General features: G+C 40.0%; 1 protein-coding gene across 1 annotated transcript; it reads right to left on the bottom strand.

The window, feature by feature from the left end:
• Positions 1-3,995: 3,995 nt before the first annotated feature.
• MMRN2 (multimerin 2) lies at positions 3,996-24,821 on the bottom strand. The gene is given in 8 exon segments (XM_009989620.2): positions 3,996-4,384; positions 5,424-6,695; positions 6,698-7,333; positions 8,415-8,588; positions 9,881-9,946; positions 11,356-11,462; positions 12,714-12,836; positions 24,544-24,821. Coding segments are annotated over 8 exon segments (3,045 nt in total).
• Between the last annotated feature and the right edge of the window lie 1,112 nt (positions 24,822-25,933).

Genomic DNA, 25,933 nt, shown 5'->3' with positions numbered 1-25,933 from the left:
GGCTATGGTGTAGTTTGTGGAATATCTTCACTGATTACACTGATGATGGTTGAATTGAAAACTGAGATTTTTATGTTAGTGTCACAGGAGGACATAATGAAAATACTGTGCGTAACTGAAACTTTGCACCAGTCTTTGTTTTGATAAGCACTTAATTACATTTTTTTTTCTTCCTAATGTTACTTCTTGAAATGACCACAGGATGGTGCTATATCCTAAAGATACTTTTGAAAAAATTGAAGGGTTTTGGTAAATGAAAATGAGTTCTGCTGCCTGCTAATGATAAATATCAAAATGTTATCATTTGTGTATGACTATTTCTGACCTCTATAAAAATATCTTGCTGATGGGCTTTCGTCAGTATTTAAGAACTGAAACAGCCATATCCAGTGACATGTCTAAAAACCCTACCTGTGTATTTTGTGTGCAAGCCAAAAAACATACTGAGTAGTCGGTAAATTGAATCATAAACTTTTAAATAAATTGCCAAAGTATCACTAATTTCATAAAGGATCAGATTTAATTCTATTAATTCCTTCTGCAGTGTTATCTTCACCTCTCCCCAAAATACTTCAGTCTTTCTCACTGATGTTATTATAGTAAGTCAATACCAACTGTGAATCTGAGTCATGAGAGGACTACTACTGTGCATTGACCACCTCATGAATCTGGATCATAAGGAGTGACCGCCATGGACTTCAGAGACTGGCTTGATTTGGATAACTGAAATGGGTTCAGATGAATCTGATTGCAGAATTCAGGCATTGAAGGATCTATAGAAAGTAAAATTGTTGATATACAATGGGTACTTGCATTTTGGGTAAAGTAAGGAGATCATCTTAGTAACAGAAAAGAAAAAAAAAATTAGAAAACTTTAATTGTAAAATGTAAAGCGCTATAAGGTACTGTCATTCATAGAGCAGTAAAAGTTTCAGTAACAAAATAACTATGCAAAGGCATTAAGATATACAGCTTTTTTTATCTTTTTATAAAAGCTTAGTGGTTTGATCTGGAAATCCAGAAACCTGAGCTATTGGCAATGTTTTCTGGTAGTAGCAGGATTTTTAGGAAGTACTAAGAGAAGTTGGAAGCTTTTTTTTTTTTTATATGAAAAATATGAAGCTCAGGTTGACTGTATATCTTGGAGTGAGCATACATGTTTCTGTGCCTATTGATGCTTGGCTGAAAGTGCCATCAGGTATGCTAGTCTAGTTGGTCTGCTATGAGATAAACTGAAGCAACTTGTTTGCTCTTACAGACGGCTCTTTTCCTAATGCCTAATGGTCAGCTTCAGTTTGTTTTTCGTGTTTGAAAATCCCCTCCTGAGCCAAACAATAGCTATCCCAATCTGGAGCCTGCTATCTGTTCATTAAAATGGTGTCCTCTGGTCTTTTGCCTCAAAACACAGGTCATAGTGATGTGGCTGTGTTAATCTTGCAAAATAACCGATGAACCAGACCCCTCAAAAAACACAAACAACAAAATGAGTGTTTGTCAGGCGAGGGGAAGTGTGTGGTTTAAAGAAATTTATACCAATAGCCAAATAGTTTGCTTGTATAAGAGAGGTGGTTTAGATGGAAGTTTGTTAAAAAGCTGATGTATTCGTTTAAAAACAAACAAACAAAAAAAAACCCAACAAAATGATCACAACCCAGTAGCTTAATCATCTTTTTTCCTGTTGCTTGAGAAGGAAGTCAGGTTGCCTGGCTTATGCAGCCGATAGAATGTTTTCACCTGTTATCTTCCATTAATTTTCTGCTTCATAGTCTAAAAAGGAGAGTATTCCAGTCAAGTGTATCTTCTTTGCCCATGCAGGTGGCTAACTTAAGCCCATGTTTGAAGAAAATAAATATGAAAACATCTTTATGTAAACATTGTATTCACTCTGGACTCGATGATCTCTGAACTTGCCTGGCTTATTCTTCAGCAAAAGTAGACTCTGGTAAGCACAAGGATACCAAACCTTTAGAAGTCCTGTCTGTATGAACTGCTATCCTATCTACTACCTACCATGTCCTTTTCCAAGTAGCTGTATGGCTTTCATTTCAGTTGAAGTTTTCTGCCAAAGTTTTAAAAACAACCCAAGTGGTTTTATATTTATTAATTTGCTTATTTTTATCTCCCCTGTCTGTATTTAATTGTGCAACTTATCTGGTAGCTGCAGAATTGGTGTACACTGAAGATGGATGTTCCTTGAGCTACCCTGACCTAGGCAGCACGCTTGGCTTGGCACTGCAGAACGCTGCCGGCGCAAAAGCCCATAATTGGAGGACCGCTGGTCAAAATTTCAGGGTCACCCCAGCATAGCAGCTTTGTGCTGAAAGAACCCAGTCTTACAATTTGATGCTTTTCTTCCTTTTTGATGTTTCACCTATTCAATTTTTCTTCTCTTCCTTCCCTCAGATATTTGAGAAATCTGTGGGGCAGAAGATGACACTGAGCTTGCGGGCACTTCATGATGCCTGCTGCAGAGCAGTGTGAGATGTGGCTCCGTGCTAGGTAAACGCGGAGACTTGTGTGAAAATCAGCACTGACTAGGAGTAGACAGGAGATCATTTTTGGTCATTTCCTTTCTTGGATTTTTCGGGATGCAGAATAACAATTTTCTCAGCAAGTCAGAAGCTAAAACTGCTTTATAGCTTTATTTCAAAAGATACGTGTTGTTTGCTTGTCAGACTGTTTTTGTGAGTGCAATGTGTATTGGTACCTCTGTGTTTTTTAATAACTTTGTAGTTCAGTGTTGCTTACAGTACAAGTAGGTATGGAGACGACCCCTTAACAGCAGGATAGATTTATGTTAGAAAACATTACCTTAAAAAGGCATGGAATACATAATAAGAATTTACCTCTTTCATCAGAAATATTGGGAATGTCTAAATGCATTCCATTTTGGCAGACTTAATTGTTTTAATATTGTTTTGTAAGGTATTAGGATAGACAAGGAAAAATACCACAATAATTGAACTTCTTTAATTTTAAAGCCTTTGCGATATTTTATTTAACTATTAATTTATTTATATTTATAAATATAAATATAAAAGAAGAAAAATTAAGGACGTGACCAGATGTGGTCATCTTGAAATTTTGGAAATTAAAAGAAACAGCCTGCCTTTTTGCTATTAGTTTTGTTTGCTTGCTTGCTGTGTTTTAAACTATTTACTAAATGCTGAACTTTGGGCTGAATTTATTCTTCAGGATTATCTTTAGAAATAAACTGCATTTTCACCAATATTTTTGGAATATTGTTGACATTTTCCTGATGTGTAAACGTAGATCTAATTCACCTTAACAATGTTACATTACTTACACATTTTTGCAGTGTAGTTGGAATACAACACAAACCCAGAAGCAGACTGGGCTGTTTCCAAGATCCTTGCTTAAAAATACTAACATAGCGTGCATCTTACTGGGTTTGATCAGTCTCTTACAGTGTTCATGTCGTGCACAGACTGAAACTTTGAACTGGAGTGAGTTGCAGAAGTTTGCAAGACAGTCTGTGACTGCCTGTGATCCACAGAGAACTAAAAGGTAAAATTGTCCTGGCTTCTTGATTTTTAAGCTACTATTCACAAAATATGAGAGTTGCTACATACAGTCCTTCCTAAAATCTTTTCCTTGCAAGTGGTGGAGGTATTTGCCATGGGAGGGTACTCTTTTGCCAGGGGAACAGAGAAATTATTTGTCTAATAAGTGAAGTCAGTCCCACAAAGCATTTTTTCTAATTAGGTGCAATTGTCACAGTGGACAGATGTGGGAATGCGTGCTGATACATTTGGAGTCCAAACCATTAGCTTATCATTTGAAGGAAAATCTCATTGCTGCTCATAAGCAACTAATCAAAAGCCAAACACTTCCAGAAAAGAAGCATGAAGACAAATCTAGGGTAGTGCTATGTTTAAACACATGCAGTAGGATTGAATACATCACAGATGAAGCAATAGTGAATTGATCCATTGCATCTATGGAAAGATATCAATAAAACAAAATGTCACTATTCAAGTTTTAAATAATAGGAATCCACTCATTGTTGTCCCAGGTGGACTCCGTTTCACTACAGAGCCCTGCAGCAACTCAAAGCATACTTTCTCCCCCTTCTGCATTTCTGCCATAGCAAAAGTAGTCATGGTGTTTCCATTTGGTGTTTTCCTCTGACTACTTGATAGAGTTCTCTTGTACCCGCGGCTAAAGGAGAGTTGTCCTAATGCTGGTCCTGAACTGAACTCCACAGAGATGACAAACAGGTAGACACCTTTATGTGGTGCTTTAAAGTAGCCATGTTCAGGGAAATAGCTGTTTCCATAATTGAGGTAAGTTTCATTAAACCTCAGAGTTTTTTCTTTGTCCTTTCCCTCTGAGAATCCCACATGGAATGCCACCAATGAGTCTGAAAAAGAAAGAGGAACAGGATTTTAGTAATGAGCACTCCGCTCCCCAGGATCATCAGCGTGGGAGATAGGATGAAGCCCTATCAGGCCTGATTTCTGTCTGCTCCTTTGTAAAGCTAAATGCTTGAAATGAGTATGTGCCTGGGATTAGATCAAATGGTTCCCTGGAAGTATCTGAACCACGACTCGTGGAAAAGTATAAGGCTGAGACCAGCCAGGAAAAGGAAAAAAAAAAAAAAAAACCACACCACTTTTTTGCTGTTCTAAAAATAAATTAGTTTGAAATACATTGTCTGCGTATTGAGGCTTAACTAGAGTTTTGCAGCACAGGTGCCTGAACAGGCTGACTTTTGCTCTGTGTTGTATGTCCATTGCAAGGGCTACAATCATAAAAGCCAGTGCTAAAGCCGTGGCAGTTGTAATTACCGGGTGCTTATGGCCACGTTTGCAGGGAAAGAGAACTGGCCGGTCACAGTGAAGTATAAGCTGACAACTTGTCTCTGAAGCTCAGCCATGAGAAAGAGGGAGTGCACTCTGGTCAGTCCTCTCTGTTCCACTGGTGCAAATCATAGCAGTTCATTTAATGTATCTGTCCACATTAGGAAGGATTTGGTGCTTTGAGTACCTCCTTCCAGACTCAAGTAACAGAGGGCGAAGAAGCAAGATTAGGAAGCCCAGCACTACCCATCAGCTTCAAAAGAGAAACTGCTACTACATTAGCATGAGCATCTACAAACAAAATCTGTGTTCTAAACATCTAAACTTTGCATTAGTTCAAGGCCAATTTCCCAGCAGCTATAACAGGTGTAATTTTACTGGCCTTGAGCAAAGTGCAGCAGTGTATGGACTTGATTCTTACTCGAACTGCTTATTTTGATGGAGAGGAAGGATGTAAATAATGTCAGACTTTTTCCCTCCAGCATCCCACAAGATGTCTGACGGGTCTGACTGAATTTATATGCTGCGTGTGTGGAACTTACAGCAGGGCCCAGAAAGAAGCTAGACCTGCACATAAGCAAGTAAAAGAATAGAACCCACCTTTTTCCAAAAGTTCTGTCTGTACTGTATTTCTTCCACCCATCGTCTGCATGCTTCCTCTGTGCTTCTCAGGCTTTTTCTTATCTCTCTGCTTATCTTGACCTTTCTGTTGCCTTCTCACTTTCCTGGTCAGCATTGACTGAATCTTTGTGACATCCAGACTTACATTTGAGGCAACTAATTCTTCATTGCTTCCAAATACCTGTTTAAAAATCAGCAGATGTTCCTCCAGCTTCTGCTTGATGGTTGCTAAATCTGCTGAGAGAATTTCCACAGAAATGTTGAGTGGCTTGATTACATTTGCTATTGTATGATTGCAGCAGAGATTGATGTCATTTCTGGATTCGTGCCTCTTGATTGCCAGGCTCAGGTGTTTGATATCATTCTTCAGAGTCGTGATATCGTTATAAGCTGAGCTATCCAAGGAGTCATCTTTGGCAGCCTCATAGTTAGGTTCCATGTGTTCTACAATGCTGCGTTGACTGCTAACTTCATCTGGAGTAGGGGATGTTTGCGTTTCTTCTTTGGGATGCTTAGGAGATGTACGAGCATCATGATTCTTCTGTTGACCTCTCTCTGAGAGATGAAATCTCTTTATAAGAGATTCTAAAGTCACATTTTGTTCTTGGAGTTTATCTGAGATATGCCTGAGAGATTCTTGCAACTGAAATACTGATGATATTAAGATACTAGGATCCTCTTCAAAAAAGACTTCCATAAATTCTTCTCCCAGTAAAGCCTCCAGTGCTGCTTCATGTCGCATGGCATCTTTCAAAAGAGAGCTGAAGGAACTGTTGAGATACTTGATGTGTCGATGGATTTCTTCATCGTTCTTCTTCAAGAAGCCTATGTCTTTTGAAAAAGCCATAACTTGCGACTGAAGCTGTCTATTTTCTTCTTGACGGAGGTTAAGGGACTGATGGATAGATGGGAAAGCTAAGGAGAGCTCTTCGATTTCGTTCCTCAACAGATCTCTGAAAACTGACTCCAAGTGCTTCATGTCCTTTAAGTTTAATTGGGTGCCATCAAGAGAATAAGTGATATTCTTTAAATCTTCCTCCAGTACATCAGTGTCAGAAGTTATTCTCTGGCAATTACATTCCTCCATGTACCTCAACAGATCTGAATAGTTTTCCCGAAGGTTTGAGAGAGTATAGTTGAGCTCTGATAGCTGCCTTTCCATTGCTGCATTGTTTTCTTCCATAATAAGTGATTTCTCCGTTAAAGTTATTGTGATATCTTCTGGCCTATACTTTGAGATATTTTTTTTAACTCCTTAAACCACCTCTCTAAAACTGCAATATTCTGAAAGGCCACATCTGACTCCATGTAAAGTTCTTTAAGCTGCTTTCCATGCCCTGCCAGAATGTCATTTATTTGTCTGATGGTTAACTGGGTGTTTTCGTCTTGGGGACCACGATGGGAGGAGAGTTCTGTTAAATTTTTTTTCAAAGTCTCAAATTTATTTTCAAGGCTGTTTTGCTCTTGTTTCATGTTTGCTATGCTGTCGTTCAAAGCTAAGAAATGAGACTGCTGTATCTTATGAAGCTTCTTGAGCTTTGTGTCAGTGTCTGCCTTGATCGTGGTGAGGTTATAGTGAATACTAGCCTGCTGCGTTTGCAATTGATTCTCTATATCTCTCTTCATCTGATCAACTTTCACTACATTTTCTTGGACTTTTGATTCAAACTTAGTTCCCAGCTCTTGGAATTCCTTCTTGGGCACAGTGTTCTCTTGGAACCTTTCTATGCTTTTCTTGTTGGCTTCCACATCATGGGACAGGTTTCTTACCATGTTCGAGAGGTTCTGTAAGCTTCTGTTGAAGCTTGCCCACACTGGGTTAAAATGTTTCCTTAGAAAGTTCTCCACATGGGGAAACAAAACTTGCTGCAGAAGCCTCTCCTGTAGATCTGTTAATATAATATTAAAAAAAAAAAAAATCTACTTTAGGAAAGCATCTTAATCTGGCCAGGGTTTTTCTACAGTAACTGCCATCTTACTCCCCAAAAATCTGAGCACATGCTAAATTCTTATACTGGCAAAAATAGCTAAATTTTAAATAAAGGTTACTACAAAGCACATTTTGTTTGCGTCTGCAGGCAATAACTTAAGTATGTGTTGACTGCTCCGTTTAAGTCATAAAAACACTGCCATTTTGAAACCCCTGGACGAGCAGTTTCATAAGTGACCGTAACTGCCCATTTTCACAACAGTTCTTAGCTGGAGGACTCTTGCTTACTTGACTGTCTCTTCATATTCTTTTTCTGATGCTTTCTACAATGCACCTTCTACTTCACAAAGTTACACAACATCTTAACAGCTCAATATTCCAGCCAGAACTAAATAACTTGAAAAATCTGTGAAGTAGCCGTGCTAGGTGTGACTTACACTAAGGCTTGATTTTTAACTTCAGCGTTTGAACTGAGTGGCTTGAAGTTCATTGAGAACAATAGTCTGTATCAGTAGAAAATGTTTCTGTGAGCCAATGGCTCATGTTAGTAGGTCAAATTCGGTAGTTTCTTTGTTGTCCACTACAATATACAGCAGGAATAATGTTTCAGAGAAGGGTTGAATGTTGCATTTTGTTACATATACCAGTCTGATATTTGGTACATCAGAGTATATAACACAATTATGAAAAACAGAACAAAACTCAAACCTCTGCATCCCCATAGAAGAAAAGAAGCCAGAGAAGCAGAGTAGTAAGCTAACAAGTGTAAGTGACCTCTGTTCTGTGGTTAAGGCATGTTCTTACATTCCAGAAAAGTGCAAAGGAATCTGCCTTTCATCTTGTTTCCCATTTCAAGTTACTCTTGAATTTGGTTCATTCATTTGTATTGAAATAGCATCCGTTTTTGCTTTCATTTCACTTCAGAAACAACCAGCAGACCAAAGAATATCAGAGTGTTTTTGTTTTCAGTTATTCTTTCTGGTCTGCATGGTTTCACAGGGCCTATTGACAGGCTGATAGTTCTGTGTCGAACCTCTCACCTGAATTGCTCTGGTTCACTTCTAACACCATGCTTGTACCGTTGTTCTCAAATATTCTCTGTAAGTCACCTAAGTTGCTGACTGCTTGATGAATATCACTTTGAAGATCATCCAGTAATGCCTCATGATTTTGAATGACTTCCAACATTTCTCTGGAATCCACTGATGTTGACACTAATCACAAGATTCAAAAAAACAAAGTCATGCAACAGAGTGCAGCGACCCGGTGACAGGTATTCCTACAAGACCGGCAAGCTCCGAGAACACCAGTGTACTTTTTGCGCTGGAGTTTTTGCACTAACATTTAGGAGGCTTGTTGATATATATTACCTAAACTCACAGTTTCTTTGCAAAGACTTTTCTTTTTCAACAGTGATGAAAACCTAATATATTTCGATATTAACAGAAGATCTTTAGTCACACTAGCCATAATGGCAGTAACATACTCTTCATTTAAAACCTCCCCGTGCCATAAAAATGTTCTGAAATAATGACTCCTTTCAAGCCAATTGACTGAAAAGGGTAGCAAGGTTTAACAACCCAGAATAAAAGGAGAGGATGAAAGAGCAATTGAGGTGTTTCACTAAGGAATCAGACGCACAGAGTGTAAGCGTCATAGCCCCTTGCTGAAGGGCCCTTTAACAAATGTTACTCTAAATAAATACCTGCTAATTTGAGCTGTGGATTTCAAAGTGTACACTGAGAGTTGCAGAAACTGGTATATCCCGGCTGTGCCATCCTGGGGGCCTCTTATTCTCCAGAGTTACCTTTGACCTTTCAATCTAATGTTTTTTACACTTAAGTCCTGTAAAGCAACTGCTTATTCATTCAGTGCTGGGAGCATACTGTAGAGACAGCTCTCTTTCAGAGCTGTAATGAAAAGCCGATTGCCACAAGAGAACTTAATAGCACTGCAAGCCACACCATTTCACAGAGGGTAAGGAAAGGTCCTTCTTGGATACTTAAGTTGGCAGGACAGAGTGCCTGAAATAAGAATCTACAGTACACCATAATATTCTCAAAGCTACTGGGTAGCTGCCCTGAAAGAGCATTTTGACTAGATTTTTTATTTTTTTTTCCTGGTAAGACTTGTGGGTGCAGTGTGCTTTCTTGTGAATTCACGTAGCAGAACAAGGAGTTAAACATCCATGCCATTGAAAGGTTGAATGCTTCATACCAGCGGGCATTCTCACTGGGTATCACTGATGACCAGCCAGCGTACAACTTTGAAACTTTTGTCTGCTTTGTCTAGACCGTTCATGTAGTGTTATGGCAAAAACCCTCACTTAAGCCAATAAACAAAATGTAGTTGTGTAAAAGCTTTCCCAAATAACACATTCACTAGAGATACTATCCTTAGTTTATCATGTTAAAATAGCAGCTACAAAATCCATCTTTTTTTTTTTTTTTCCCATCGGTGACTGAGAGGTGAAAGAATGGCAAGCAAAGTAACTTCAAGCACATACTGTGGTTCGAGAACTCTTCTTCCCGTCCTTCGGTTTGATTTCTTGGCACCAGAATAAAATTGGGATCTGCAATTGAGACGTAATACATCTGTGAAAACATTTTAGATGCAGAAACTACTACGGTATAGCAAGGTGAGGAAGGGCAATTTGATGTGTAGTCTAACTGATGTAGAGACAGGCTTCTGCATTGCGGAAAGGGAAGAACATCTTGTCTGGAGAACTTACTTCACTTACAGTACTGCTCTGGCATACAACACTGCATTAATTGTAATGCTATGTAGCAGGGTGTTTTTTTAGTTCATGCCAAGTTACTGGTTATAAGAAATTAGTCTGTTACAAATAGATGGTTTTTTTCTGGGGGTCCTATCAAATGATCTGCAAATTCCTCGTCATTGTTCCACAGTTACCTGAATGTTCTAGTGGCACCAGCTACAGTAAGTGACTCTGTACAAAGAAGGAGATAAAAAAGCAGCAGCTGATTTTGGTCAATGAGGGTAACAGAGGAGAGAGTAAACTAGAAGCACTGCATTTGGCAATATCCTTCTAACATTATAAATGAAAGTCAGGCTGGGGCATCACCTTAGAGATAAATCTGTGAAGAAAAGCTAAGTCTACAGAGAGAAAAACAGGCACTCCTGTTTCATCTGTGTGTGTGAGTTGACAAGCATTAGGTCAAAATGTTCACACAAGCGTTTGACATTTTCGTTATGGTTGCCTTGATTACTAGGGGGTAATTAACTTTTATCTGTTAAAATTCTCCTTCTACTTCTGGAGTATTATTTGCTAAATCCTACCAATGCCATGAAGCACTCCAGTTATTAAACTACACTGTCCTCCCTCTCTTTTGCTTAGCGGCTGCACAGCACACATCATTACTCAACAGTGCAAAAAGTTGTAGTAATTTATTGTACATAAAGGCTATTGCTAGAGCTTCCGTGGAAGTAAAAGCCTGGGCTCTGTTCTTGTACTGTAGAGCTGCTCCTCCTCCTCAGAGCCTGTATCTCTGCAGAGAGGAGGCAGCAATGCAGACAGGAGGATGAACGCTGCCTGCCTTGTTTGAACTTGAGTATGTTGTGATTTCCCTTGCCAGATGACTTCATCCTGCAAACTGACCGTAGGGGCGTTTCACATACTAGTGCTGCTTTCTGATGTCACCAGTTTCTCCCTGGAATTAGGCTTTCCTAGGTGGATCTGTACATCTGTCAGGCTCCCCGGCAAATGAATAGTTTCATCCATGTGTAAGGGTTACAAAGGTGCTACTAACAGAAGAATAAGTAGCTAATGCTGTTAGCTACTAATTGCAGCTAATTTCACCTACTCCTTGTTTCACAGTTTGTGATTCGAGGTATAGCAGACCGAAGAAAATAAGGCATCAATTCTCAAAAATAAAGGAAAAACAAATAGGCAAATATTTCTTGCCACTGCGACTGGGATTTAACCATTAGTTCTCATGCGTGTTCTCTAGCTTTCCTTACCACGCTGTTCACAGTCCTTGCCAACAAATCCAGGGCAGCATTTCCACTGCAAAGACTTCAAAACCTTCTGTTTCACTTGATAAACTGGCTTCAGAGCTGTCCTGTACCTGGGGAGTAAGGGTCTGGGCGTTAGATTGCAAGTTATTGTCAGCTGGCGTCACTCGGGGTGAATTCACTGACTCTGGCAGCAGTGTGGTGCCGAGCATGTCCTAGATGACTTATGTAGAACACGGTTAAGAAATTTGTCATAAACTGTATCGCTGCTGCTTAGGAAAACATTTAGGCAGTCCACAGCAATTTTTTCCCCCACGTAAGATTGTGTTTCAGGACTACTGTCTGCAACAGGAGGTGTGTGCGAATTCTTACATGCAGACAGAATGTAACTACTATTCAGTGAGCAGGGCTCCAGGGGTCTGCCTCACACTACTGTTCTCCAGGAGAGATTTTTTTTTTTCCAAACACACTGGCACTGATCTGATGCAAATCTGAGAAACGTCACAGATGGCAAATGTATGTAACTATCAGAAACACAACTGCAATATTTATTGTAGTAGAGTCCTTTGCAATCAACTGTGGACTGAGCTTTTACTTCTGTAATACTTCAAGTTGTAGAGAAAGTTTTCTTTTTAAAGAAATATTCCAAAATGTCCCTGGTACCAAGGAAGATACAGATTTGTTAAAAACTTCACCAAAATATTCATGAAACTTGTTTTGTTCAGAGAAAGAGAAATTAATTTCTATTAGCAAATAACAAAAGCATTTTTGCAATCAGTTAACTACATAGGTGTGAAAACATGTAGGCGAGTATTAAATGTTATTTCACTTCAAAAATGAGTTGTGATTCAGTGTCTCCCAGCTTTAAACATGCACCAGTCTTGGTAACTTCAGATACATTATTGGCTTTCACCAGTTCTCTTTGGGCAGCCAGTCCTTCTGAAAGAAGAGTAAGCAGTTGGACAATTGCACATCTCCAACTCCTTCCATATAAATGGTCTTACTGATGGCCACAGGCAGAGGGTTTTTTTTGAGTTATGCATGTGCGTTATGACCTGAAAATCATGGAAAAGGTATGGTCTCTGTTTTTTTTTCCTGAATAAACGTGGGAAGATTTAAAAAAAATCACTTAATCACCTTGTAGTCCTGTACTTAATGGCTTGGAAAGGCATTTTTTTGCCCAGGTTACTTAAATACCTGATTACCTTAGGTACATGAATTAGACCCTATATCATTTTGGTATTAAATTGAGTAGGTGCTTGAAATTCTTTTTAAAATGTGACATTAAATACTTTTGAAAATATCATTTAGATGCTTCAGAAAAAAACTCCGTTGCCTTCATTGGTTTTATTTAGGATACTTACATGATCTTCTGGCAGTCTGGTGCTCCATTTAGACAGGGCTGTTGGGAGTTGACAATGTACTTCTCCTTCATGCAGGCTTCTATGTATGTTACCAGCCGGGACTGCATGAAGGAGCACCAGTTCCTAGTAGAAGAAGAACACGGGAGAGGAATTTGAAGTAGGTCTCTTAAAGTCTCTGCTTGTAACAGCACCAAGGAAGAATGAAATGCAGAAGGGCCTTCTATTATTTTTTTTTTCCAGCTGGATGATGAGGAAAGTGGAAAATGCTTGCTAGCTTCTCCCTCTGCTCCCTGTTCATTTGTTTTCATTTGTGATGTTTATCTGAGTTTGTTACAAAAGGGTTGATTGTCTGAACTTTGATGCATTAATTCCATTTCCAGTCCTTTCATTTAGCAGGAGAAATTTCCAGCTCCCGATAACCTGCAGGTTAATGTCACTTTAAATGTCAAATTCCCTTTCTCGGCATGCTGCCATTTCAGATGCCTAACAACTGACTCATCCCGTTGAGGCAGACAGCTTCTGAAAACTTAATCCTGCCTAAACTCCATTAATAATCAGTGTCTGCCTAAGTATTACTTCTTCAAGATAATATAGTAACTGATTGAACTTAGTTAATTAGGCTACCTTTGAAATAATTTCTCCCATCACCTGCAGGAAAATAATATTGGGAAAATGAAGGTGATTTTCTTGGGTTTCAGTTTTATGCTCATAGCAAGGACGTGTGAGTTTTACTAGTCTGGTAGATTTTCCAAGTCAGAATTTTATAGGCATCTGTTAATCCCAGAGTGTAGGTAACCCTCTTCCTTTTCAAAAGCTTAAAGTCAAGACATGGAAGTGTATGGTTGGTTGAAGTTTGATAGTTAAAATCCAAGACCAGAAGTGACAGGAAGTAAGTAGTAATAACTATAATGGGAAATGGGGGGAAAAAAAATATTAGCATCTGATTAATTAGTAATTGCAATTATTGTTCATAAGCTATGCATGTATTCAAAACATTGTTTCAGGTAGTGTGTTTACAGAAGTTCACCAGTTAAACACCAAGGCGTCCTACCACTCTCTATGGACAGTGATGAGTAGAAAAGGGTTTTGATAGCTTAGGTCAAAGAAGCTATAGGGAGACAAGGGTCCCTGCTCTCTCGTTGTTTAACTCTGGCTACAGAACCTGCAGAGGAAGAGCCAATGAACCACCAATTCCATTTTAGAGACAACCTGTTTTAAAGACAGCCTGAGGCCTTGCATTTCACAAGTTTGGCTCCACGTCCTGCCTATTGTAGGAGAGCACCTGCCATGGTTATTGCTAAAACTGTGTGTGCACAGAGTCAGTAGGAAGTTGCAGCGTACCACTTAAGAACATACTGGTGCTAAAACATGCTAATTCTCTTCCTTAGGGAAAAGAGAGGGTTGAGCAGTTCAGAGAGAGAAATGAAAAAATATATACCACCCTCACTGCTATAGCAAGTTAACCTTAACTTGCCAGAGTTACCTCTACATAGACAGGTCCAAACAGGCTGCCAGGTTAACAGGTAAACTGACTAGTTCTTGCAAAGGGCTCCATCTTCCCCAGTGACCCATGAAATCCAGCTCTTCCCTTTGCATCAGAACCTGCAGCTCCTCCCAACATGCCACAATGCTCGCTGCCTTGGGGCTGTTAACTATTCTGAACCAAAGCAACCGATTGCACAGTTTAAATCACAGTCTTGTCTTCCAGATGGGAAGATTAGCAAGAAATCAGTTACAAATGGGGTTTGAGGCCTTTATCACCCCCTCACGTTAAACACCTGCTGAGGAAATAGCTCTCTAATTGTAACTAAATTAGCTGTCCTTGTTGAAGACCACTTGAATCTCAAAAACAGAGCTACTTTGTTATGTTAGATGTCCATATAACAGGTATATTAGTGATGGCAAGAACTGGTCAATATGTGGTTGTGGTTTGTTTGGGATTTTTTTAACATTGTTCTTCCTGATGCTGCCGCTGGCAATTCAGTACCTGGAGGTTTGTCCAGGTAAATGTGAAAAAAGTGTGAATGCCCGAGAGTAAACCTGATGAGTGAGCAGGTGCTGTTTTCACATGAGTTGGGTTTTTTCTCCCTCTGTTCAGCGTCTCTAAGAGTCTGCTGTTCTACCCCCAGTAGAACAGCATCCAGTATAGGTGCAGCCATTACTATGAGCCTTAGAGCTTGTTGGTGTCTATATATGCAGCGTATCTGCTTAAATGAATCCTGGAGAAAAATTCTAAATCACATTATATGCTGTTATACATACTATTGAATTCCTTTCTCTTAAGAAGTCAACACTAGTTTCTCAGAACAAAAGTAGTATCAGGCCCTACACAGTAGTAATCATATCAGATGGGGTATTTGGAGAGATCAGAGGTTTCTTGTACTCCATGTGTTTGTCAGAGCTTGTGTTAAAACAAAGCACAGAATTGCGTGGGGGAGACAGCTGTGTCTGATAAAGAGCAGCTGAACTTTAGGTGGTGTATTTTTAAATGGGAAGACAGGAACCAAATGTCTGATGATCAGCATATATGGAAAAAGTTTGCCTCTCTGAGAGAGACGCAGAAACAATGGGGAACTGAGTCCCGCACAAAAGCAGAAGCTGTGGCCACAGCGGCCGGGTGATGAGGAGGAGGGGAGGAAGCTGCAAGGAAGCTGGAAACCTCAGGAAGAAAGGGCAGACAGCCTGGGCTAGCTGGGAACATTTCACCAGGCTTGCTGGGACATAGGCAGCCTGATTTGCTCCCCTGTTTCTTAAGGAAAATGTGATTGCAATTTCAGTGAACACCCATGCAAGCAAAACTCTTTGTCTCTTCAAAGCAGGGCAGGAATCTGGCAAAGCCTGCGGCGCTGGGAGAGCTGAACAGGGAGGCGATCTGCTGCAGCCTGGGCTGCGATTTCAAGTTGAAACAGCTGTGGTGAGCTGTAGTTTTAAAGGCCTTTGTAAATGACGGGGTGAATTTTTGTGCCTGTTATCGGTGGGAATCCTGTTTCTGATGGGACTGAACCGGAGGACAAATCCTCAAGTTTTTATTAAATCGTTACTCTTCAAGAGTCAAATACTCTGCGTGTGTCACTGAGCAGCTCGGTTAAAGCCAGGAGACCAACGCTGGCTGGCGGTGTTGCTAGGTGCAGTATCTTGGGTCTGCCCGTGGGATGTCTGCCAGATCCAGGCAGGAGGCTGCATTCAGTGTGGAAACCTCCTTTTAACACTAAAGCCAAAGAATTCTATTTTTTGTTCTTTCCTAATGAAAACAATCCACTCCCCATGAATCATCATTTGGGCTGATTTGTTTTTCCCACCATACATAGCTCCCAAACAAGTCCTTTGAGTCATGTAAGCCATACAAATCTAAACCAGACGTTTACATGCATCAACACGTGTGTGAGCAAGAATGTGGCATCGTGTGACTGTGGGTACTTTGGCTATATTGCATGTGTAAATGTGCACACACACTTAACAGAAAATACGAGGATTCCTTTTCAAAACCTGTTAATGCATTGGAGGTATCTGGTGGGCTTCCTGTTTGTAGAAAGGGTTATGTTGTATGAGAAATTGAATCGATGGTTGATCCTAACTTTGGGCAGTTATTAGCATTATGCAGAATGGTGGTCTTTAATGGTGGTCTCATTTCTTTATGTCTGTTTCTCTTTAGTTTCTGCTCACTAGTTCTCTCTCACTTGATCTTAAAAGTTTAATTGTGGAGCTGAAGGGCTACATCACACCATGTTTTAGTTTTAATCACACACACTTTTAGTAGATCTGAATTCCATGAAGCTTGTCAAAATTTATTCTTTCATCAAATAAGTAAATAAGGCCTATCTTTTCCATCTATAATGAGCTGCAATATAGATATGTGTGCCCAAAGATGAAATTTTTATTGCAGTATTTTTTGCACATCTCGTCAAATGCTTCCTTTAAGGAAACTGCTATCTGTAACTAAAAATACTCCTTAACTGTATTAACCTTGAGGGAAAATATGTCATTCTTTTATGTTAAGTGGTACAATGTAAAAGACTTAAAAAGGCTTGATCTAACGTTCAGTAAGGCGAGCAGGAGTTCTTCTGCTGGCACCAGTAAGCTCTGAATCAGTCTGTGAAGTTTCAAAGAGCTGCTCTTTCACAAATAGCACTTTCTTTATTCAGCTGGAACACAGCAGCTTTGTGTTCTGCTTCTGTGTTTTTTCCCCTCTTTGTAATTATGTCGATTCATTCACTGAATATATAACCCACTTAACACCCTCTGCTTTTATTCTCTTTAATATAGTTTCCTTTTGATTCAAGCTTCTGCTGCCAAGGAGAGAGAGGAGTAGAAAGAAGTCGCTCATGTGAGGAGGGCAGAAGAGCTTTCTCTCTGGTCTGGTAAAGTTTATCACAGTACTGGAAGTTAGAGCAACACTTAAGGGAACCCTAGCAAATCCAAGGCTGCAGATGTTTCATTTGTACAGTTGCTTTTCCTGTTTTATATTCCAAGCAAATGAATCCTTTTTTTTTAAACCAGGAAAAAAGTGTCTGAATAATTTCCTTTGCTAGAGTAGGTGTTTTTCTTCCTAGGCTTTCTCGTAATCTCCTTATTGAATAGAGTCTTCACGTGCATCTATCCACTTACACTTTTTTTGAGGCAAGTGTCGTCTTTTGTCTGATGTTTAATACCTCTGATGACAAAGTATTCTGTATTTAAATAAGATTCACTAAATTTAGGTTAACTCAAGCTCCTTTTATTTGAACCTTTAAGGTCTTTAAACTAAAAACTGATCTTACAATCATTTTTTTCTTATGTTGAATACTACTTCTGCTTTTACTGAAACGTTGCAAAACGCCGGTAGTTCTATCTCTGATTCTAGGATTTGGCCAGGCCACCTTATAACAAAATAAAACCCACAGAACCAGGAAATAAAGCAAGATGGCTGGTCTGCAGTAATTATCACTCAGCTCAAATGGATACGTGGTAGTCCCTTTTTTTATACACTGCTACACTGACAGTTACTGCATGATATTGAGTGTGAATAATGTCCCCTGGCTCAGATAGGTACTTACATGCTTTATTTTTCTTAATTACATGTTCTCGTGATTAGCACTGTGATACATAATTTTAGACACTTTCTAGGTCAGTGGAATTTTTGCCTGAAGAAAAGCTTCAGGACTTCAGGACATTGTTTTTCCGTAACTTGTATTATTCCTTTGGCTGTACAACTGAGTTGTCTTTCACATCAGTTTCCTCAGGTTTCTTTTCTCAAGGAAGGTAGTTTCTATAATTACTTGGAAAACTCCTGTCCAGCCATTCCTGCATCTACCACTGACAGAGTACAAAATTTCCCAGGTCCACGACACTTTCATTTTCTATACAGTGCAAAGGCACCAGATACACAATTACTGCTGTTTAGATGTGCTACAGGATTACAATAGAGGACTATGTTTTTCTAATTTAATCAAGTGATTTTCCACTGACTTGTGTGGAATAACTCCTGACTTATAACAGTTAAAGTGGAGAAAAAAAAAAGAATGTGGCATTGGCTATGGAATAATCTGTGTTCTGTTTTTCCCTCAGCGCAAAATTCTCATTGACAAGAAAAAAACACCTCAATAAAACAGAGGTAAAATATCACACTTAAATGAATCTAAACTAGGACTATGCAGGTCAGATTTAAGACAGATATGTCTTTTTATTTATTATGGAATGCAGAAGATATTCAGCTGCTGAAAAAGGTGCTTGCTCTCTGAGGGAACATGGTGTGCCAGCAGGTTTTTAATTAGCAGACAGCAAGTGATCACTGGTGGTCTACTAGTGAGTTCTCCAGCTCTTCCCGAGCAGCCAGAAGCCCTATACTAAAATCAGACAGCAGACACTGGTATTTCTCCGTCTTTCCCTTAGGATGAGTAGAGCTCCCTCTCAGGCAGGGTCTGGGATCTTCTTGTGACTCATCCCACGAATCACCCTGGTTTTTCACTGGCGTTCAAGCAGACAGATTGACTTCAGGTTTACCTCAACAAGTTGGGCTGATAGAAGTAGCAGTGGTAGTTTCAAACGTGCATTTCCATACAGTGCTGGAAGTCATACAGATCCCTGAGTGATGCTGGTTGAACGCCATGTTTATTCCAACAGTAGTGCCAGTTAGTCTATTATCAGGTGGAACTTGTCCTCCAGAACGTCCTGAAGACTTATTGCAGTGTAGGCTTTGAGCAAATCCAGTCCCCAGCCTGGAGCCTCACTGGAAGCAGGAGCTCAAGAGAAGGCAGGCTTGGCTGGGAGCTGGTTTTGAGCCAAACTCGATGGTTTAAGTTCACCCTGAGTGTAGTACACCCACTCCTTTGTCAACTTCACACCTTGCTGTGAGGCAGGAATCACAGACAGTGACCACCTATTAGCTCAGTTGTGCTGGTGCCAGCGGGTCAAAAATCTGCGGGAAGGTGAGCTTCCCAGACAGCGTGCATGCAGGGTGCAACGTGCACCAATGTTTGCCCTGATTGTGTTTTGGGCATGAATGTAATTGTGTTCAGGATTGGCTGCTGATCCCTCGTTCAAGGGGTATATCTCAGGAGAAGGAAGATGTCGGATCCACGTGGTAATAGTGCTGATGGTGGTTCTGTGGTTATGCTGAAACCCTGGCTATCTGCTGAAAGAATGAGTTGCTGCAGCTTGCACTAATGAGCTGTGTAACAAAGGAAATAATCCTTTGGGCAGGAGGGTTTGATAGCTCCTGTATCGCATGCAATGAAGCTGTGTCACTTGCATCAGATACACTAGTGGGGAGCTGTTCCACCTGCAGCTGTGCAGCAAAACAAGAGAGCCAAAGACTGAGTGATGGTTTTGATTGGCAGTCACTGTCTGAGGCAAAAGCTTAACTGGAGAATTTCCTAAAGCCCCGAAAGGAGCCAAGTGCCTAACTTTGATAGGAAACCATTGCTTCTGTTAATGAACTTGGCACTGCGAAAGCTATTGTTGAGCACTCAATGGCCATTCCACTAGTTCACAGGATGTCAGGGACTGAAGATCACATTTTGCTGCATTTCATCCAAACCTGTTTTATTTTAAGCATATGTTCTATGGCCCTTTGTTGGGAAATTTCAGTATCCCATAAGCTTCCTAAGAAAGTCCCTGTCCAGTTTTGAAGAAATACAGTCAGTGTGAAACTGGTCTTAACTAAATTAATGGATATTTTCCTGTCAAAACAGACAATGAAAATAAGCTATTAAGATTGAGCATTGTTCTGACTCTCCCTAGAATAAGACTGATTTGGGTTTCCTCTGCTTGTCTATAGTTCACAGGATGGTTGTTCTGTATTTTGACACCCTGTGTAACCAGAAAGATGCCACTTCTTTGTGGCTCGTGGTGCCAAATTAAAGGCAGAGGTATGTGTTTCAGTGAGATAACAGCACAGCTGGTTGACATCAAGAAGCCTTCCTGTAATCAAGGGTGACTTCATGGAGTCGTGTGTCCAAACCTCAAATTATGTTAAGGCAATTAAGGATTTACTTATGCTGAAGGTTTCTGCCTTTGCTATTTATAATTCAGGTGGTGGGGATCGGTTTGGGTTTGTTTGGTTGCTTGTTTTCCTTTTTTGCAAATACATTGTAATTGTAAGAAAACACCCCATAGATACAAGACTGAGCACATGTTTGCAGATTAAAAGAAAGATGGAGAACTAAACCACCCACCCAACCAGAGGGAAAATCCAAATACAGGGACTGCTTAGTTTGGGAAAACAGCTTTGAGACTGAGCTGGGAAAACAGCTTTGTTTGCTGTGCTCCTTCCCATCTCATCGCCACAGTTCATTTCTCCCTTACTGGGTGAGCCATCCATTTGGGCAACAACTCTGTCAGTATGGTTACTGAGAGAGAAAGTTAAAAATAACCTCTGCTTTTTTCCTAAGTTTATTTTTAACCGGGAACACTTACGTGATCTGGTTCACAGTGTTACTTGACTGACAGGTCAGGCCAACTGAGGGTACAGGCGGCTTTGGGCTTTGCTGTCAGAGATAGCATGTGGTGGAATTGCGCCTTTTAGATGCTTTATTTATCTATTTTTTTTTTTTTAATGATATAGGAACACTAAGTGCATGAAATCTGAGTTGTCAGCCTGACTGTCCTTGGTGTTGCAGGCACATGGATTAGATTAAAGCCAGCCAGATGTGATTCCATTGATACTGGGAAAAGGTAGAAGCTTTGTGCTACAGTCTTCCACTAGTGGTGCATCAGTGCATTGCTTGATAGGAGAAATAATCTGTTTGTAGGGACAGAACAGAAGCCCTTCTGAGTGTAATGACAGTAGAGGTCTTCTCATGGATCTTGGATCAACAGAGGTAAGTCCATGGCAACGGTATAGAGAAGATGGCATGTTCTCCCCAGGGCCAGGGAACCTTTCTTTTCAAAGACTGGGCCACCATGTTCCTGGCCCTGATATAGCCATGTGGAGGACGTGTGTGTCCAGTTCTGTCTGCCCAGGTCTGAATCGTACAGCCAAAGGGAAGGCACACAGCTGTGTACGTACTTACGTCTCCCTCTCCGTCAGCTCCCCTGAGGCCAGCTCAGCATCGCACCTTGCTCAGGTGTGTGTCACTACCAAGTATTTGATGGAAGTGGCTCTAAAGAAAGAAAAATCTCCAAGATGGCTTGTCAGTTTAGGACGAGTTTCTTCAAGCTACCAGGTGTGTCATCCACATAGCAGTTGTCAAGATAACACAATAGTGATGTATTATCTCCTTGATAATACATCCCTTTCAATATGACTTGATCAGACAGCAGTTGGATTGGTTATCCAACCACAAGAAAGCCACCGGTAACAACAGAGCATTCCCATGAAGTTCTGCTTTAGGCATCTGGGAAATCAGGAGTGCAAATGTATTTATTAGCTATTTGGGGTATTATGCATTGCTTATGAAATCCAGAACTTATTTTTACTGTTCTTGCTTTTCATCTTCCATTGATAAAACAAATGCTAATACAGTCCACAGTACAGATCTTTTCATATACTTGTGCTTTCATTTCCCCTTTTAATTCTACAGAAAGTCTGGGTACATATGAATCCATTTCCCTCAACCATGGAATAAAATATCTGAAGTCAAACCAATCAGCTCATATGAGGTACAGCTGCTGGGCAGGGGAAAAGTAAAAAATATTATTTCCTTTGAAAAATTGGCCCTTTTTGATACTTTTTTATTTTGTAAGTAACAAGTACAAACACTTGTCCACTTTGAACGTGCAGAGCTTCTCTGGTGCACTCAGATACAAGCAACTACTGAGATAATGAACTATTACCTAGTTCTTCCTCTAAAGAATAGTTGAAACAAGAGGATTATTATCCACACATTTGTCTTTTTAAAAAACTCACCTAAAGGCCAGTGACTTCTTACTGATTTTCTTATATTAAAATTCTTGTTAAAATAATCTTGTTATTCTGAGAAGAATTAGTAAACTAAAATATCCAATGAGTTGTTTCACCTTACTTTCTAAAACACAAACTAGAGGATTCCGTCTGACTAGTTAATAGTTGTGATGGTCTAAATTATTCAAATAACTGCAATACGAAAAATAACAATCTAAATTTAAAAAAAAAGATAATATTTTGTAACAATCACTATTCCTAATACATAGGGAAAATAGCAAGAGGTTGGAAAAAAACACATTATTTTTGTTAGAAAATGATGAGAGTCAAAACTCTGTCTCAGAGACAAAGTTACCATAGATTTTGTTGGTTTGTTTCCTAGTTCTGAAAATAAACTATTTCTGTATTTCAAAAGCAAACTAGAAGTGGGACGTAGTTTGGGCAGAAAATTATTCACCACCCTGGGCTTTTTTATGGCGTGTCTTTATCTCCCTGTATCTCTTAATTCCTGATTAACTCCTGATGCTTTTCTTCTTGCTCTCCCCTGTAGAGATATAAGCCCAGTTCCTCAATGTTTTTTTCCAGGGCATGTGTCATGCTTGTAGGGAGGAAACACCAGATTCATGACAGCTTCTCGTCTGTGCATAGCAGGATACTCCAGCAAGAAGCACCCTACGTGCACTTGAGGACATCAGGCTCTGAAGGTACATTACTTCAACTGTTTGCAGTGACTTTTAGAACTTACAAGGGGAGCTGTGCTGTCCTGTCTTATCCACACTCTCTCCCCTCACTTTTGGATATCCCCTCAAAATCTCAAATTTCTTTCCTAAGACATACCAGCTTCCTGGGCTTGTGCACACTATAAATGTGTTAGCTCTAGCAAAAGAACAAATCCCTCAAAGCTATTGCCAGGCTAGATTTTGATTGCCTGTAGTCATCAACATGGCTTTGTAATTGGGAAGAACGTTATGATTTGACTCATTATGCAATTATATCCATAAAAGGAGGAAGTATTTCTCTTCTTGGGAGGAAATTAGGATGAATAATAGCTGGTGCTGAGCAAAGTTCCATAGCAAATGAAGAAATCTGTGTTAGGACAGTATATTACAGCATCTTGCTGACCTGTGCATGCACCTTCTTACACTGTTGAATTTTTATAGTACTTATAGTTTTTAGAATGCTTTCAGCATTTCAACCAGCAGTCAAATGATTACCACCTTGCAATATAACGTTGGAAGTCCAAAGTACCACTTAGGCTTTGTTTTCCTTCCTCTGACAGTGTCTGAAATGCATTAACCAGGAATTAGTGAATTAACAGTGCATGTCGTCATTGAACACTACCCATCAGGAAGCTGGAAGTCAACACTTACAGGCTTTAGAAAATGACTTAAGGGTAACGGTGGGAGGTATAGATTTGTGGGAAGATGTAGCGTGAAGGGTGACAGGGTTTTAATACACTCAGCACGCTACGTGCAGCAGGGAGGCCTTGATTGTACATGTAGGTGAGACTAGAAACAAGATTGCCTACTTTAGTTTGCATGAAAGAGAAGCATGACATGAGCAAGGTTTTTTGTAGTCTCTTTCCATCTCCCTTTTTTTCCTTTCCTCAAGAGCATTTAAAGGGAAAAATACCAGGGCATGCTAAAGCACTGAGCTGTGAACAGCGCTCACTGTGCTGCTGTTTCAGCTCTCCCAAACAGGGCTCTGCAGTACCTATCCATCAGGGCAATGAAAGATTCATTCACTGTCCTTCTTGGTTTTCATCTATTTTAAACATTTAGAGACCTACTTACATGCCCTGTAAAACCTACAAATATCATAGTGTTTGGAAATCTTTCTGGTGAAGTACCTGCCTTTTCCACTCAGGCTGGCTACTCTTCTGCTGTAGGTCACCATAAGAAGCATTTCACTGTCGTGAAAACTTTTTTTTTAGAGGGGGAGTGAACTTGAAGTAATTTTCATGCTTATTAATTATTACTTACTTCGTTATGTTTACTCCTTGCTATTTTTATTTTTGCTAACATCCTGCCATTCTCTTTCCCTCTCCATTCCCAAGGCCCAAGACTGCAGCCAGGCACATTTCGATGATGGGCAAAGGTTGTCACGATCAGCAAAAATAATCAGCATTGGTTTGTGATGAGAAAAAGTCAGTAAATTAATATCATCTCTTTCTGCTTTGCCAGAAATAGTGGAGGTTTTTATGTGCTACAGCAGAACTGGAAGGCTTCATGCTTGCCAGGTGTGTCCAGAGACCTAAACCCATCCTGTCGTCTCAGACTAGGACAAAGAGCCAGTCCCATCTGTGGTTTCATCCTCCACAAGCAATTTGGCTTTCTGTTTCTGTAGTTAAAACATTTTAAACCCTCCTGTTTGGATATAGATTGATCCCTAAAATCTAATATATCTTAATGAGAAACTTCTATTGAAAATGGTCCTTTATCAGCAGATTATAAAGTATCAGGCAGGATTGCCCCATCATAACGTGTAAGACAGACACATTGGAGTACTTACCCATTTCGGGACTGTGGGCTCACAGCTTCCAAATCCTCTCTCTCTTCCTGATGTGAGGAGACCATACTTGAAGGGTAATCTTGAGTGTTGTCCCTGAGCCTTTCTGACTCCCAATAACCTTCTTTCTCGTTGGACAGAGGAGTCCTCTGGGGGTATGCAGAGGTCTCAGAAATTCGTGGCTTGTGCACCAAACCATCATGATAGCCATGATGGTCTGAGTGTTTGACCAGCTTTGCCAGCCCTATTGTATTACAGATGAGCAAAACCTTCACTAGCATCGTGGGCTTTTTTCCCCACTCGCTTACACCTGTCCCTTGTTCTCTTCTCTGAAGAGCAGCCTGGATTAATTCAGGAATGCTCTGGCAATATTCTTTAACTGGAAAGTTGGAAGAAGGAAAGAAAAGAAAATCAAAAAATAAAATTTGTAACAAAGAGCGGAAAAAGCTTTCGACCCTCCCAGCTACTGTGGAAATGTCCGTGGCTATTGAACAATGTGACTCTGGTTCCTGTGTGGGGCTCGAACGTCTCTGACAGAGGGGGAGGAAAAAAAAGGTGGTAGGAATATAGCTTATTCAAGGAACTTCTGAGCTTGGCTGCCTTCTAAACTTATCTGTGAACAGGAACTCAGCTTTTATCGTCTGCCTTCTCCCTCAGGCACAGGAAAAGGATGTTAGCTTAAAGGAAAGGAAGAGAAAAGAAAGGAAAGAAAATACTGAGTGGTGTAACAGACTCTTGTTACGGTGCCAGAAAATGTCATAGACCTGCTTGCTCCAGTGTCTGCACATGTGGGTTTTTTTCTACAATTTAAAGGCTGAAATACCCTGGCTTTAGCAGCAGAATATTCATGGTATGTACAACAAATTATGGGCATTAAGGGAATTCAGAGTAAATGCACAGCAAAAAAGAGCTTACAAACATCCATTTTTCTATGGCCTTTGCAAAGTAGGTCTGTGAATCATACTCTATTCTCATCAAAGTAGAAGATTTTCTTGAAGTAGTCCTTTGGAGAAGTCAGGATTATTGAGTATTTTTAAGAATTTCTGTTTGGGTTGTCATCTCTGGATCTCACACCCACTTTTTTTGTGTGTTTTTAATTAGTGTTACAAAAAAACACTTGCCAAGAGCTGCTGTAAAGCGCTACCTCCATCACCACATCCTAATAATAATAACAAAAAAAAAGGCTGTGGAGGTTGGATGTAGTTTTCTTCCTGGTTTTGCTTTACTCAATGGCGCTGCTTTTAGTTTTGTTGCCATCATAAATTGTATTTCTTTTCTCACTGTCTTACAGGGTGATGCACCCTGGCATTAAGAACAAAATGAGGAAGAATGATGCTCCACTGACAAGACAGATGGAAATTTTGGTCCAGGACTGCTAGATCATGTCTCAGTT

This window comes from Tauraco erythrolophus, chromosome 9 (assembly GCF_009769465.1).
Source record: "Tauraco erythrolophus isolate bTauEry1 chromosome 9, bTauEry1.pri, whole genome shotgun sequence".
In the NCBI taxonomy this organism is placed as follows: Eukaryota; Metazoa; Chordata; class Aves; order Musophagiformes; family Musophagidae; genus Tauraco; species Tauraco erythrolophus.
The sequence above is the reverse complement of the archived record's forward strand: the minus strand, read 5'-3'. Positions and strand labels throughout refer to the sequence as shown.